General features: G+C 37.1%; 1 protein-coding gene across 1 annotated transcript; it reads right to left on the minus strand.

Annotated features, from left to right (window-relative positions):
* Positions 1 to 292: 292 nt before the first annotated feature.
* Positions 293 to 13474, minus strand: cops7a (COP9 constitutive photomorphogenic homolog subunit 7A). The gene is made up of 8 exons (XM_079240205.1): positions 13385 to 13474; positions 8761 to 8883; positions 7271 to 7346; positions 6450 to 6538; positions 5462 to 5664; positions 5256 to 5361; positions 3321 to 3490; positions 293 to 833 (listed from the first exon to the last, which is right to left on the minus strand). Exons 2-8 carry the CDS (start codon positions 8881 to 8883, stop codon positions 794 to 796), a joined length of 807 nt encoding a protein of 268 aa, XP_079096331.1. The 5' UTR covers positions 13385 to 13474; the 3' UTR covers positions 293 to 793.
* Between the last annotated feature and the right edge of the window lie 143 nt (positions 13475 to 13617).

The following is a 13617-nucleotide window of genomic DNA, read 5'->3' on the forward strand; positions in this document are numbered from 1 at the left end:
AGTTGGGCAACTGAACAAGAAGCTCTGGGCAAAACATACAATGAAATATGGATACCGTTGTTGTGCGACTTTGTGCGTATGTGTGTCTAGCCACGCTGGTATCACACAGGGGAACCCTCAGCTCTATAATACATTAATCTCTTTTGGGACATGCCCTAATTAATGACTTGACCTCTTAACGGGTAGCCCCCTTCTGCGAGTTAACATTTAGCAGTGCACCCTCCAGAGATGCACTTTGAAGTACGTTTAATAGAAGAAGTGACAGTGACATTAATAAGGCAGTCCAGATAAGTACAGGGCCTTGTTTTATTTCCCAACAATTTATATTCAGATTTTGTACAAGTCTCAACTGAGCAGAAAGAAAAAATACAAAGCAACACAGAACCAGTCTAAATAGAAAGAACAGACACACACAACAACATTTGCATCAAATACAGTGAATCTGCTTCTGGTCAAAAGCAAATGACTCCTGCTGCAGACTACTCTGTCCTCATGTGTTACAAGTGCTCTGTTTATTTACATTGCAGGCTGCTTGTAAAGCTTTAGACAACAGCAAGAGTGAATGTCACACATGTTTTATCCATCACCCAGGCGTGTGTTTCTGGATCCATAAAGGTTGCGAGGAAAGCTTCAGTGAAGCTTTGTGGTTTTACTGTGAAAATGTGAGAAGAGGGTATCCATGAAAAGTAGTCACATTGTTTAACGTATTCGTCTGTCTGTCAACGTGCCCATATGTCCATTAATTAACAAATGTCCAACAGTGCCTTTTCCCACAGATCTCATGCTCTGGTCCTCAGTTGGATTTGGACCAGATCTTCCCACTGCCACGAAGCCTGGATAGAATCAATAAAATCACAGATTTGGTGCTCTGTTTGAGGCGTATTTAAATAATTATGTGTTTACTTTCTTCCTCTTCCACTGAAAAAAGCTAAACTGATGCAACTTGGATGCAAAAGTGTGCGAGTTAAAATATTCATCATGAGTATTTAATAAATTTACAAGGGCACAGATCTAAGTGGATTTGTTTTATTTCTGCAAATTAACAGTTTCTAATTATAACTGCTGCAGTATAAGTATCACCCTTTAAATAGCTTTTCTAAAGAAATGATGTCAAAACTCATTTTAATTTGTGGATTGAGGTTAAGCTGTCATTAATATGGAATTTTAAACATGGAGTGGATCTTCATTTGAATGAAGCACAGTGGTGAATGATGAAAATTATAAGGCTGCAAGCTTCGTCAAAATGTGACAGGCAGCCAGAAAATAATGACTGCTTTCTATTCAGCAGGAACAACATAAACAGTAGATATATGAAACATCTCAGCTGATTGCTGGAGGGGGAAATGGTTCTTTCAGGAAGCAAGCGTGTAGGATATTTATTTATTCAGTAACATTTTACAGTTCTGGACAGATGTGAAATTACCCACTGGTAAAAAAAGACAGTTAGATGAAGAACAGAAAGATTTATTGAGCGGGGTAATGATACTTCTTCAAAACAGCGCTGTGTATCTCATAACACTACTTAATGCAGACTCACACTCTTTCAAAGACAAACCACTTAAACCAGCAGCTCACTCATTACTGTTTATTGAAGAAACGAAACATTGCAGTTCTCTGTGGAATTAAATTTTGCTCTCAATTATGAACACTGGACTAATTAATTTAATTTAATCTTTATGGTGCTATGGGTATAACGTCAGTGTGAGATTCGTATTTACAAAGTACCTTTCAAAAATGGCAAATTTCTTTATGATTAAAAAAAAAGAAGCGGCAACAAAATAAGTAATTAAAACAAACAAACATGGAGCGTTTTATTCCAATGTTTTGACTTGCACTAATCAAAACTACTTTAAACCGCAATTTAAACAGTAAATACTTAATAGAGCGTAATTTCAGCTACTTACTCTGCACAGCGGCACGTGTATAGTTTGTTTAACATTAAGTGTTACAAGAAGGGATCTTATTTCGATAAATACTGATGAATCCTTTTGTTTAAAAAGCTGTAAAAGCCTAATTTCCCAGAGTACTTTGTTCTTGCAGAAAATACTGCACTCCCTGTCAGAGGTGGGGACTTGGGTCACTATTTGAGACTTGTCAACAATCTTTTATTTTAATTTCATCTCTCTGTGTCTGATCAACTGTATTGTTGTATGGTGTCGTGACACAACACTGACATAATGTCACACAAACACAGACACGTCTGCACACACACCAGAAAGACATCGGCAGCGCTGATGAACACATCTGTTGCTGCAGCATTGTTGTAGCTTTTGGGTATTAAAAACCTGATCAAAGGGATACATATAATGTCTGTGGTGTAAAAATCCACTGTATCCAAATTAAAACACACTTGGAGAGATTAGTCTCTGTAATATGCAAGCTTGATTTTAGCATCTTTGTTGGTAATGAGCTTAGTGCCACAGTTAGCTTGTTACTATCTTTGTACTAAAATAAGATTATCTAAACATTCAAACAGTTTAAAATTTTGCAGAATTTGATAACAAATTTATATAAATCTGGTGTGTTACAGCTAGGAAATGTCAAAAACCTTGAAGACAGGAGGGGATCCTTGCCCTAAAGTGTCACATGTTGACCCTAATCTCTACTTTCAGGAAATAAATGCTATGCACTGCAGTGTAGTTTTGAACATTTCTGTGTGTCCAGATGGATTTTTGTACATGTCAAAACCTCTTGGATAAGATATGTTAAGTGCATATTTACTAACCGGAATAAATTTCCATTTTCAACTGCAGCAGTGGTTACCAGCTCCACTCCTTGAGATCTACCATCCGACAGGTTTTAGTGTTTACCTGGTACAACACGTCTCACTCAAATGAAAAAGATTCTCCAACAAATTGCTGATGTCAATTTCGGCACCAGTCTTTTGCAAAGCCATTGATTTGACTCAGGTGAGTTGCAGCAGGGAAACACTAAAACCTGCAGGATGGTAGATCTCACAGGCCAGAGTTGGTGACCACTTATCTACAGGTTTTCAAGTTCACAAAAACTAAAAAATAGTCCAGAGGACAGGAACAGAGCATTTGTCAGTTTAAGCTAAAGGTCAGCGCTGTTTCAAAAAGGTTTGTAGATAAAGGGTCAGTATAGATTTTAAATTTGTTGCATATCATATTGCAGTCTTCTCAGCAGAGCAAACAGCAAGGGTCAAATTCTTATGATTTGAGTCCTAAGGATTGAAACTTGACATGGACCTGCCCTTTAAAGTTATAGTTGATACTTGACTTGAAAAAAAGCCATTGTGAACATCTCTGCTGCCCTCAGTGCACAACCACAAAACACAAAGGAGATGTGACACCACTCACCCTTTGACCTTTGAACTTTTTTTGCCTGGTTGCCGCGGTTCCTGAGAGGAAGCAGGGTCTCGTGGCTCGGCCGGCTGATCTGCATCCTGATTGGAGGCGGCACCAGCAGGGGCCGGGCCCGATGATGGAGAAGCGGCGCTTGCCTTTAGCGTTTTCTGAAGGTTTGAGACCTGATGCAAAAAACCCAAGACATTAAAAACCAGAAGTTTTAAGAGAAAGAAGATATTTTCTCCAAATCTGTCTTAAAAACTAGTCACAACAATAAAACCACTGACAGATGAACGGCATTTGACATTGTGTAACAATGCAGCGTTTTCCTGGGTAATGATGGGTTCTCACATTCAGATGCATGCTAATTTGACATGTGCCACCCACTTAAACAGCGACCACGGCAGCAGTGTAATGTTACCAGCTGAGGCATGAAAGCTGCTCAGCTTGAGACATGACAAAGAGCCCAATGAGGTGATACAAGTGGTCTACTGCCAATTCTACAATGCCAAACACAACAGGACAATATCAGAGGTGGGTCATAGGTGTTTTGGCCATATGATGAGAACTTATATGTTAGGCCTTAGTTGTAAAGTTGCAACTAATAAATGCTGCAAAAGATTTTTCATGCCATAAGTATTATTGTTGACCCTGGTTATTAATTAAGACATAACAGTTTGTACCAAATTATATCATGTTTTTGTCAATTTATGATTTTTCTGGCTCAGTATGATAAAGTTAACACTGATGACATCATATTGCACTCAATTGCAGTGAACTCTGAACAGGAAGCTTAGTGGCACTGATGAGTAAAACTGTGGGTGGAATATTATGCTAATGTTGCTGTGATATGTTGGGTAATATGGGACTGTAAGGCAGAAATCAGCAGCAATTCATGAATCTGGGCAAACTATGGATTTTATGAACTTAAGATGAGGTAAGGTGCTGGTGTGTAAAATCTGTATCACAATTATTTTTTTAATGACATAAAATGAATATCTTAGCAATTATCACCCAAACTTTATGTCTGTAACTTGGAGGACCTAATCTACTTTTTACAAGCCACAGTTGACTGCCTATTAATATTGAGAGAGAAGGGAATCAACAGTCAACTTTCATGTGTAAAATGTGCAACATTTTCAATCCACCATGGTGCTGAATCCATCTAGAGCTGACTGATAAGTAGCATGTGCACAGCCAGTGATTGAGTTGATTACTCAGAGACCATATTAAATACAATTTTCTGATTTTAGAATGCATGAAATTTAAAGGAAATTCAGACTGATGTGAACAATTGCACTTCTTAATAAAGAGCTATATGCATTAGGGAATAATTTGAGAATGGAAGACACTGACAAACATTATATCTACAGATGAATCACCATTACAGTCTCATCAGTTTGCCATCTCAGTCAAGTTTCAGACCTTGGCCAAGGCTATACTATATTAAACACAAGACCTTTGAGTTTCTGCAACTCTTTTAAACACAGGAAAAAAGTCTTTTATGGATGACTACAACCTGATAATGTCCTCTGACAACTGAATCAAACATCACTAATTATGTTTCCTGATAAATTTGGGAATAATACTAATTAAACTGTGTGACAGTATTATTTCTGGTAGCAGCTGGTTTAGCATCTACCTGCAATCTTGAACTTACATATTTTGTAACAACAGAAACAGGAAGTGAAAATAAAAAATACATAAAATAACTTGCACAACAGCTACATATCAGAAAAAAAGCAAGAAGTGTATAGTACAGGGAGTTTAATGTCTGTGTAATCAGAGAAAATTTAAAGCAAGTAAAATGGCAAAAAAAAAAGAAAAAAGAAATGTGTAGTCTAAAACTAAAATACTGCCAGCAGATAGGAGCAAGAAACAGATAGAGTTCACTGTATTTTCTAGGGGAAAAGACAGAACTGTACACTGAAAGAATGAAGAACTCACTTCTGTTTCCACTTGGACTTTGACCTTGAGTTGGCTCTCTCTGTATTGGTTTGCCCTTGAGACCTGCTCCTCAATACCACACAGCACTGCCTCACAGCCTGTGCACCTGAGAGAGTAAAGTCGTGAAGGTAGGCGGCAAGTTAGAACCCAGAAAATTGAGAGATTAATCTCCAGTGTGTGGACGGATTCTCAGAGTAGACACTGACCACTCCTGAAGTGTGTTGATTATGTTTGGGAGCTCGTTGGGGCCAAGGTCACGACCTACACTGCAGTCTACCTCCACTTGTTGGTTCCTCTGGTCTAGTTTTCCCTGAATGATGTCGCAGTAAACAGCCTCAATCAACAGGTCCTCCAGTTCTCGCACGTTCTTCAGCTCAAGCTGCTGAAGGAGCAGTGAGTATGGCAGGCACTAGGATATAAATAAATCAAAAGAGGAATTAAGCTATTTAAACTAACGTATTGTTATCAAGCAATAAAACTAATTATATTCAAACAGTTCTAGGAAAAAATGGCAGAAAATGCTAAAATAAAAATGCTCTTTTGTATAAATGTCACTGCCAGTGTAAGAAGAAAGAAGTGTAAAATATAACATTCCCTCCCTGGGCAATTAGGTAGTTGAAACCCAAATACAGGGACAGCAGTGACACATTAAGGAGAAAAACAGGGGCCACCAGTGAAAGGTGTAATGTTAATGGAAATAGAGATAAAGCCAAAAAAAAAAAGTTCCAGATTGTTCCAGAAAGGATAATGAATCAATTATTTATCATAAGCAGTGAAAGAAGACAGGAAAAAGAGCAGTGTGTATGGAAAGTGCAAAGAAAAATGACTTAATAACATAGTTCCTTATCATACACATAAAAGAGTAGGCATGAAATGCAAAATGAGCAACTACTTCCTAATGAATCCGAAAGCTCATCATGTTGCTTTGCTTTTTAAATTCAGCCCCGAGCTTACACAAACAGCAACCTTCATATCAACTTTAAAGGCAGTGATTATCAGGGAAAAACAGCAACGTCATATTTAAAAACAGAACTATCTATGTATCATTTGTATCATGGTTTGCTTTTTGAAATCTCCAGCAATGTGGAAGCTGTACAAAATAATTCTTTTATTCCTGAAAAAGAAAAAAAAAATCATTTGCAGTTCATCTTTACTTTTATGTAAAAACTGGATTAGGAAATAATGAACACACACCTTGAGGTTGGAAGCCAAGCTGATGATTGACAGATGACGGAGTTTGTTTCTCTGTGCTGGGGTCAGCTCTGGAAGAGAGGCTGCTCTCTCTAAACCACCAAACAAAGATGTAAATTGAGACACCATGGGAATAAAATACCACAATAGCATTTTACTGAAGGCTAAATGATCGGCAACAGTTGAGGCCATGTTTTATATTGAAGTGTAATATTTGTGATATGCAGGTGAAGGTGGGACTGTTTAGCCTGTCCAAGAACAATGTCAGGAGGAAATAAGGAGCAGGTCTGTCCCAAGTGACTGTGTCTTCAGCTCCCCTGGTGACAGGACTCCGATCCCCCTGAGACAGTAGCTCTGACAGCTCCTCTAAGAGCTTCACTACACAGCTCTTTGAAAGAAAATGTGCTTCTTGACAGCATGGCTCAAATGGGAGGGAAACAATAAAGTGAGCAGGCATTATTTTTCCAGGCTACTGGTTGATATCCAGCATCCAATTAAACATAATTAACAGTTTACTTCTTGTTTAAGCTCACTGATACATTACAGAATGAAAATTAATTCACAAATTAAGTCACAAAAGATTATTTTTCTGTCTGTTTGTGCCACTGTTGCTGTCACACAATCATAACAACACTCGGTAAAAACCTGCCTAAAGAGGGAAAAAAAGTGCTCCTGTAATTTTATCAGTTAATAAACTGCCTGTGGCGTCTCATGTAACAGCACCTGATCATCACTGCCTGTCTGGATGCAAAGAAATACACCCCAATAAACAGAGATGCAGGGCAACACTATTACTGATTTACATATTGCTGCCACTGCAGTACCTTTGTAGTCGCAGTACGTTCCATAGGCAAAGAGGTTCAGGAGCTGGTACACCGGTGCATGGGGGCCATTCTCCAGCTTTGGTTTGGAGGGAAGATGAAAGAGAAAATGATCTGGTAGCATACAGTAAGTAACAAAAACTATGCAACTGTGCAGTGTGAGAGCAACTCTGAGGACAGGTCTTACTGTGAGTAGGTGAAGGTTAAAAGAACACACAAAGACTTGACTATTTACGATATTAAAACATATTTTGATTAGTGTCAGGATGATTGCATTAATTTATTACATCAATATCTGTCTCATTTCATATGATTTGTGAATTTTAGATACCTGCTCAAATCCCACCCACTGTGCATTATTAGAGGAATTTTAATTACACATTATTTTGCCTGCCAGAAAACACACCTCCATCAGCCATGACAAATGTTGTGTTACTGGGAATTTGTTTTTAGTAGCACCAAGGGTTTACTTGAACCTAGTGTTTAAAAGGGCCTTGCTGCGGTTTGTCTGACTTCAATTGTTGTCATGCTGATTTGATAAGTGTTGAACATGCATGGCATGAAAATGAAACAAAAACATTCTGATCTCGTAAACAACAAGCACAGTCTGAAATAGAGACTACTCTGTAAAGGCAAACAACTCTTTTCCTTCAAGCAGGAAACTGTATGGGAAGAAAGTGCATCAAATATTACTCAAAATTCATTGATTACCTGTAAACTCAAAAACAGATATATGAATAAAATATGATGAAAATATATTTAGGAGAGTTTAGATAAACTCTTTTCTTGATGAGTTTTTTGACTCCATGTTGATTGAATTGTGTTGCAAAATGTAAAACATATTAGCTGCAATTTTCTGCAATAATGCCTGTCTGCTTTACCAGCATGAACCCTTGTTAAGGTCTCTTAATATATTAGATCGAAACAACTTGACAGATGAGGTTCTTAATGTGAACTAGATCCTTCCCAAAGATTTAAACTTTTCTTGTGTCATATAAATTATTTAAAGGACTGAACTTTAAGTCATGGAACAATGCTGAGAAAAAAAACAATTGAGAAAAATCTCAATCTCCCGTTACAAAGTCATTCAATTTACAAAGTAAAAATTGCAACTAATTATGTATTCTCATGCGAGTTTAACATGTAATGTATTCATCTGTGTGTAATGCCTGTTTCAGGAACTGCATGGATGATGTTGATTTGGAGGACAGTTGGGATTTTGATCACTGAGGCAAAAATGTGCAAATCTGCCTTTCATCCACGTTGATTAAATGACAAAAATAGCTCTGTGGGGTTTAGAAACAAACTTGCAATGAAGCAACACAATCAGTGTGGTCATCTGCATCATCTATTTTTCAGAATATGGTTCGATTGATTAGGCTTTTGATGTGTCTTTGATTAACTGTTGAAACTAGATGTTTAATTTTTCATCCAGGTCCAAGAAGCTATCAAAAGACAGAGAACCAGAGGGAGATACGTGTGTAAGTGTTTACCTCTCTGACATTAGGCAGCTCCAGGATGTCAGAGAAAACGTAGAGGCCTGGGGTCTCCAGCAGAGAGCTGACAGCCTGGGCCAGAGCTGAGCCTGACAGAGACAGGAGCTGCTCCACCTCCATCTGATGCAAAGGAACAAGGGTAGCAAGAGACACAGATAGCAGGTCAGACAAGAGTCCTACATCCAAAAAAGGAGGGCAGGTTTGACATAAATCACAGAAATGTCTCTTACTTCTGTGACTTTACTACTTCACACATATAACAGAAAAAAATCTTTTGAAAATACTCTAATAGGGATCATAAATGCTCCATTATTAAATACTAAGACACTATAGCACCTGTGTGCTATGTTATGCCTTTCAAAAAGTCTAGACACTTTTTGCATTATGAAAAGTCCTTTTTAACATGCAACAACACTCCCTCTCATTTGACCGCCAAGGAGTCTTTGCCAGAGCACTTAACCCTCAAACTACGTGAACAGCCGCTCAGGTACAACCGGGGTAGCAGCACTGGGTAGCACGATTGTCGGCAACAAGTGGAAGGAATGTGAAGCAGAGTATGTATATTCATCAACACATTCCCTGCAAAGAAACATGATGTAAATGCACTTTGGGCTTAAAGGCAAAAGCAGAGTATGTGTCTGAATGAAATTAAGCTGCCTCTGTTTAAAGCAGTCATTTACAGCTTAGAAAGAGCATCCAAACAAATCTGCAAATAGGAAAATAAATAAATCCAAAAGTTTAATTACCATATTTTATACACACCGTCTGTGTATCCAAATATATATATATATATATATATATATATATATATATATATATATATATATATATATATATGTGTGTGTGTGTGTGTGTGTGTATATATATGTATATATATATATATATATGTGTACGTACGTACGTACGCACGCACGCACATATATATATATATATATATATATACACACATACACACACACACACAACAAATACTATAGTACAGGTGGATGCCAGTTTGATCCTACTTCCTAACAGCTCAAATGTGCCTGAATTTTGATGGAAACTTATTTCAAATCCTACAATACACATCTGGAGAGACAAGAGAAATAAATATTACAAATGCACGATAAAATCTTTCCTCTCATCACTGAATCAGGATGGCTTTTATTTCCTAAGGCCACTTCCTAAAATTTGTGACACAGAGTCCAGAAATCTACTGGTGTGCTTTTACTTCTCTGCCTGCAAGGGCTGATGGCATAGACATATTGTATCATCATAAATGTGATGCACTCAGATTCACACATGCGCATCATCCACATGCTGTCCCACTGGACCACCATCAAAGCGGGCCAAAGAGCACATTCGCAGACAAGCTGAACAGATGAGCAGACATGTGTTTCAACCAAACAAATTAACCTACTGTGCATTTCAGGCACAGGGCCTCATTTCATATAAGGTATTTTTCAAAGTCAAATAAGAATATGAGGCTTGATTGGATCCATCTGTATGTCCTTGTAGTTGTTTGCTAATAATCAAATGTCATACGGTTTATTTCTAAATATGTAAGATTATGAAAAGTATCACATTTATAAAACATATACCCTGAACAGTATCTTTTCTTGTCCTCTATGCAACACAACCGCCCCTATCTTAAAACATGTTTTTCCTTTTTGCTCTCTTCCCTGTTACTTCCTTATTGCGCTTTAAAGATTCAAACAGAACTTCTTCCTTTTAATGAATTATAAAAACCAAAAACCAACAAAAATGAAGACAAAATTGCATTTGTCAGCCACAAGATTCCATTGTTGTATGTTATACCCTAAAAGTCACTTCACAGAAAACTCTTCATCTGGCTCAATCCTAATAGGCAGCAGCTCTGCATCTTCCTTTTCATCATTCTTTTAAACTAAAATGTACTCTGAAGATACTGCAAACTACTTCTGAGACATTTTTTTTTAAACGCCTAACAAAGTTTTATGTCAGATGACAGTTCTACTGGCATAAAAGTCTTGATTTTTAATATTTCATTCACTGCAAACATCACATGGCTTCAGTAGTTTTAACTAGTCAGTGCCACAAAGCTGACTCTATAATGATTTCAATTATCTTAAAGCTGCCTAAGAAGACCAAAAGTGTTGAAAATTAAATAATTGTATATGGGGAGTACAACAGACTATGAAACTGAAAACTATATAAGCACATTTGTAGAAAAAAAAGGTCATTTAATTGGACAACAATCCTTGTGTACCAGGAGATAAGGTGAATCGATTTATTGAAGCACATCATCAGACTTCATTACACTAGGTGGACAGATGCCCCCATTACTATCTTGCTAGTGGAAAATTAGTACCGTGTTGAGACATGAACAGGGAAGTTTTCTGCTCTGTATATATTTAAAGTGCTTTATTGTGCAAGGAGAGATTGAACATAAAATCAGCCACAAGAACAGGTCTGTCTTGACAGCTGGCTGCAGGTGGAGCATGGAAGTAGACCTGGACCCTCAGTTCAAATTTCAGGAGGAGATCACCACATCCTTTTACTGTCTGATATAGTTCAATGGTCCATAGTGAATAGTCAATAGTGATCAGAGCATAGCTCACGTTTTTATGGAAGGAAAATACTGAACCAGCCTGTAAGAGGAATTAAGACAAGTATTGCAAACTTTCTGCAGTACGTGTAGAAGCAGGACCAAGAGAATCCATTTGTCAAGTAGAATTTGGATGCATAAGCTTTGTGGGAAGGTTGTGGAAAGATTCCTGATAGCAGAGTTACATTGCTAGACAATGAAGAGTGCTCAAGGAGATGTTAGAAGAGGTATAGTAGGGACATTTCTGGCTCTGATTTAGAGAGACAGGTGGGACAAGTGGGACAAGCAAGAATCTTAAAACCACCTGTGGAGAGCTATAAGGAGATGTCCCAATTGCCATCCTTCAACCAAGATATGTTTTTGGTTTAAAGTGGTTAAACATCTGTAAAGGAAGTTTCTCACCAAAATCTCTTTTTGCAAGTGGCCCAATAACATTGGCCAAGTACAAAATATGCATTTACATAAATATGCTTATTTCCTCTGTACCTATCCTCTCTTTAATTCTTATGAACGCTTAATTAATGCACTTGCTCGATTAAGCAGCAATGGCCATGAAAATTAACTGCCCTTTCCATATATCTGAATTCCACTATAAATTTCTAAACCCAGCAAGTTGAAATAAATATGAACTATTCCTTCTTAAACTTCTTTAGTAAACATTAAATAACATCTCCACAAATAATAAACAGAACAATCTGAGCTGAGAAACAGACAGTAAAACGCAATAAAGTATTTCTAATTCATAATTGTATTTTCTATGTAAATAAATAATACTAAAAATCAACACAGTATCTCAAACTGAGGATTTTTAAAAAAAAAGTTTTTTATACACAAAAGATACACTGTCTATGTCAAAAGGTTTTAAACATTATATTAGTGGCACTTGTTGGGGCAGGTCTGTGCAATGTTAATGTTAATGTTAGCAGGCGGTTAATAGTACAACAAGAAATAGTTCAGTTAAAAATAATTAAACCGAAACACTTGTTTTTTTCCTTGACATTTAAATGTTCAAATCCAATTAAAATGTTATGAAACAAAGACAAAGTTAACTGAGTGTTATAACTACACATTTTTCTTGGGGGAAGAGGAAAACGTAACTGTTCAGATTCAGTCATGATGTAAAACTGCTAGATCAAATCATTAAAGTTTTATAGCTGATAATGAAAAAGAGCTATAATTTTTTAAACTTACAATATCCAAAATCGCCATTAAATGGTAATGGGGAAGAAAGCAACTTGCTTGCTTTGTACTGGTAGTGATTGTAAATGTAGTTCATATATAGTTAATTTGCTTTTACTACTATACGATGCAAGGGGAAAATCACAAAGACAACTTGTGCTACTAAAGACAGTTTATAAACATAGACTCGGATACATTTACAACATAGACTAAATACTGAACCCTTACTTTTTAATCGCTTCCAGATCTTACAGTAAATGCTTTGAAGAGAAAAATAGTAGTACCAGACTAGAAAATGGAAATGTAGCTGCCTTTTTTTTTTTACGAGTTTGCATGCATACACTCTTAATTCTCAAACAGCAGACATACGAATAAAACGCTATAAAATGTTACCTTGAAAGACTCTACTTTTCTTGTGCATTAACGAGAAATGCTTGAAGAGAAGCTCAAACAGGCAAACTCACCATGTATTTACGTTAGCAACAGTGCTAAATCACCGGTAGAGGCCAACGCTCTTACAAAACAACCACATACTGATGGAAACGCCACCAATAATAATACAAAATGCGAAAGGTACATAACACATATATTTATTTCTCATATAAGTGCTTTAAATGGAGAGCTCGTGTTAAGGTATGCATTTATTATACGCCAAGCTCAATGTGTCATGCTAGCTGGTTTGCTAACGGATATGCAACCACAAGGCTTTACTTAATCGTTGTCGTTAGGCCTCACTTAATTTTAAGGTTTTTAAGACATGAAATAATACTGCAAGATTTTGCCCGAATGATCTGCAAACTACACTACTAACATAAAGCTTATTAAAAAAAAAAAAAAAAAAGTAGCAAAAAACGACTGCGTGTGCTTAAACTGTACCTTGTTGACTTGGATTCTAGCAGATAGCCTCCCCTCGATTGTTCAGTTCCGCTATCAGCACGTACGACAACAAACAACGTACTCTCTGATTGGACACTGAAGTAAGGTAGGTGGGAGAAGGAGGCTGTTATTCAGCGTCGCATCTACTCAAAAAACAGCGTCATCTAGCGGTGAATTGGTGTAGGCAATGTGAAGTAATATGAAGCAACCACACAATACATACTGCGATGTCC

This window comes from Telmatherina bonti (assembly GCF_933228915.1).
Source record: "Telmatherina bonti genome assembly, chromosome: 5".
Classification (NCBI taxonomy): Eukaryota; Metazoa; Chordata; class Actinopteri; order Atheriniformes; family Telmatherinidae; genus Telmatherina; species Telmatherina bonti.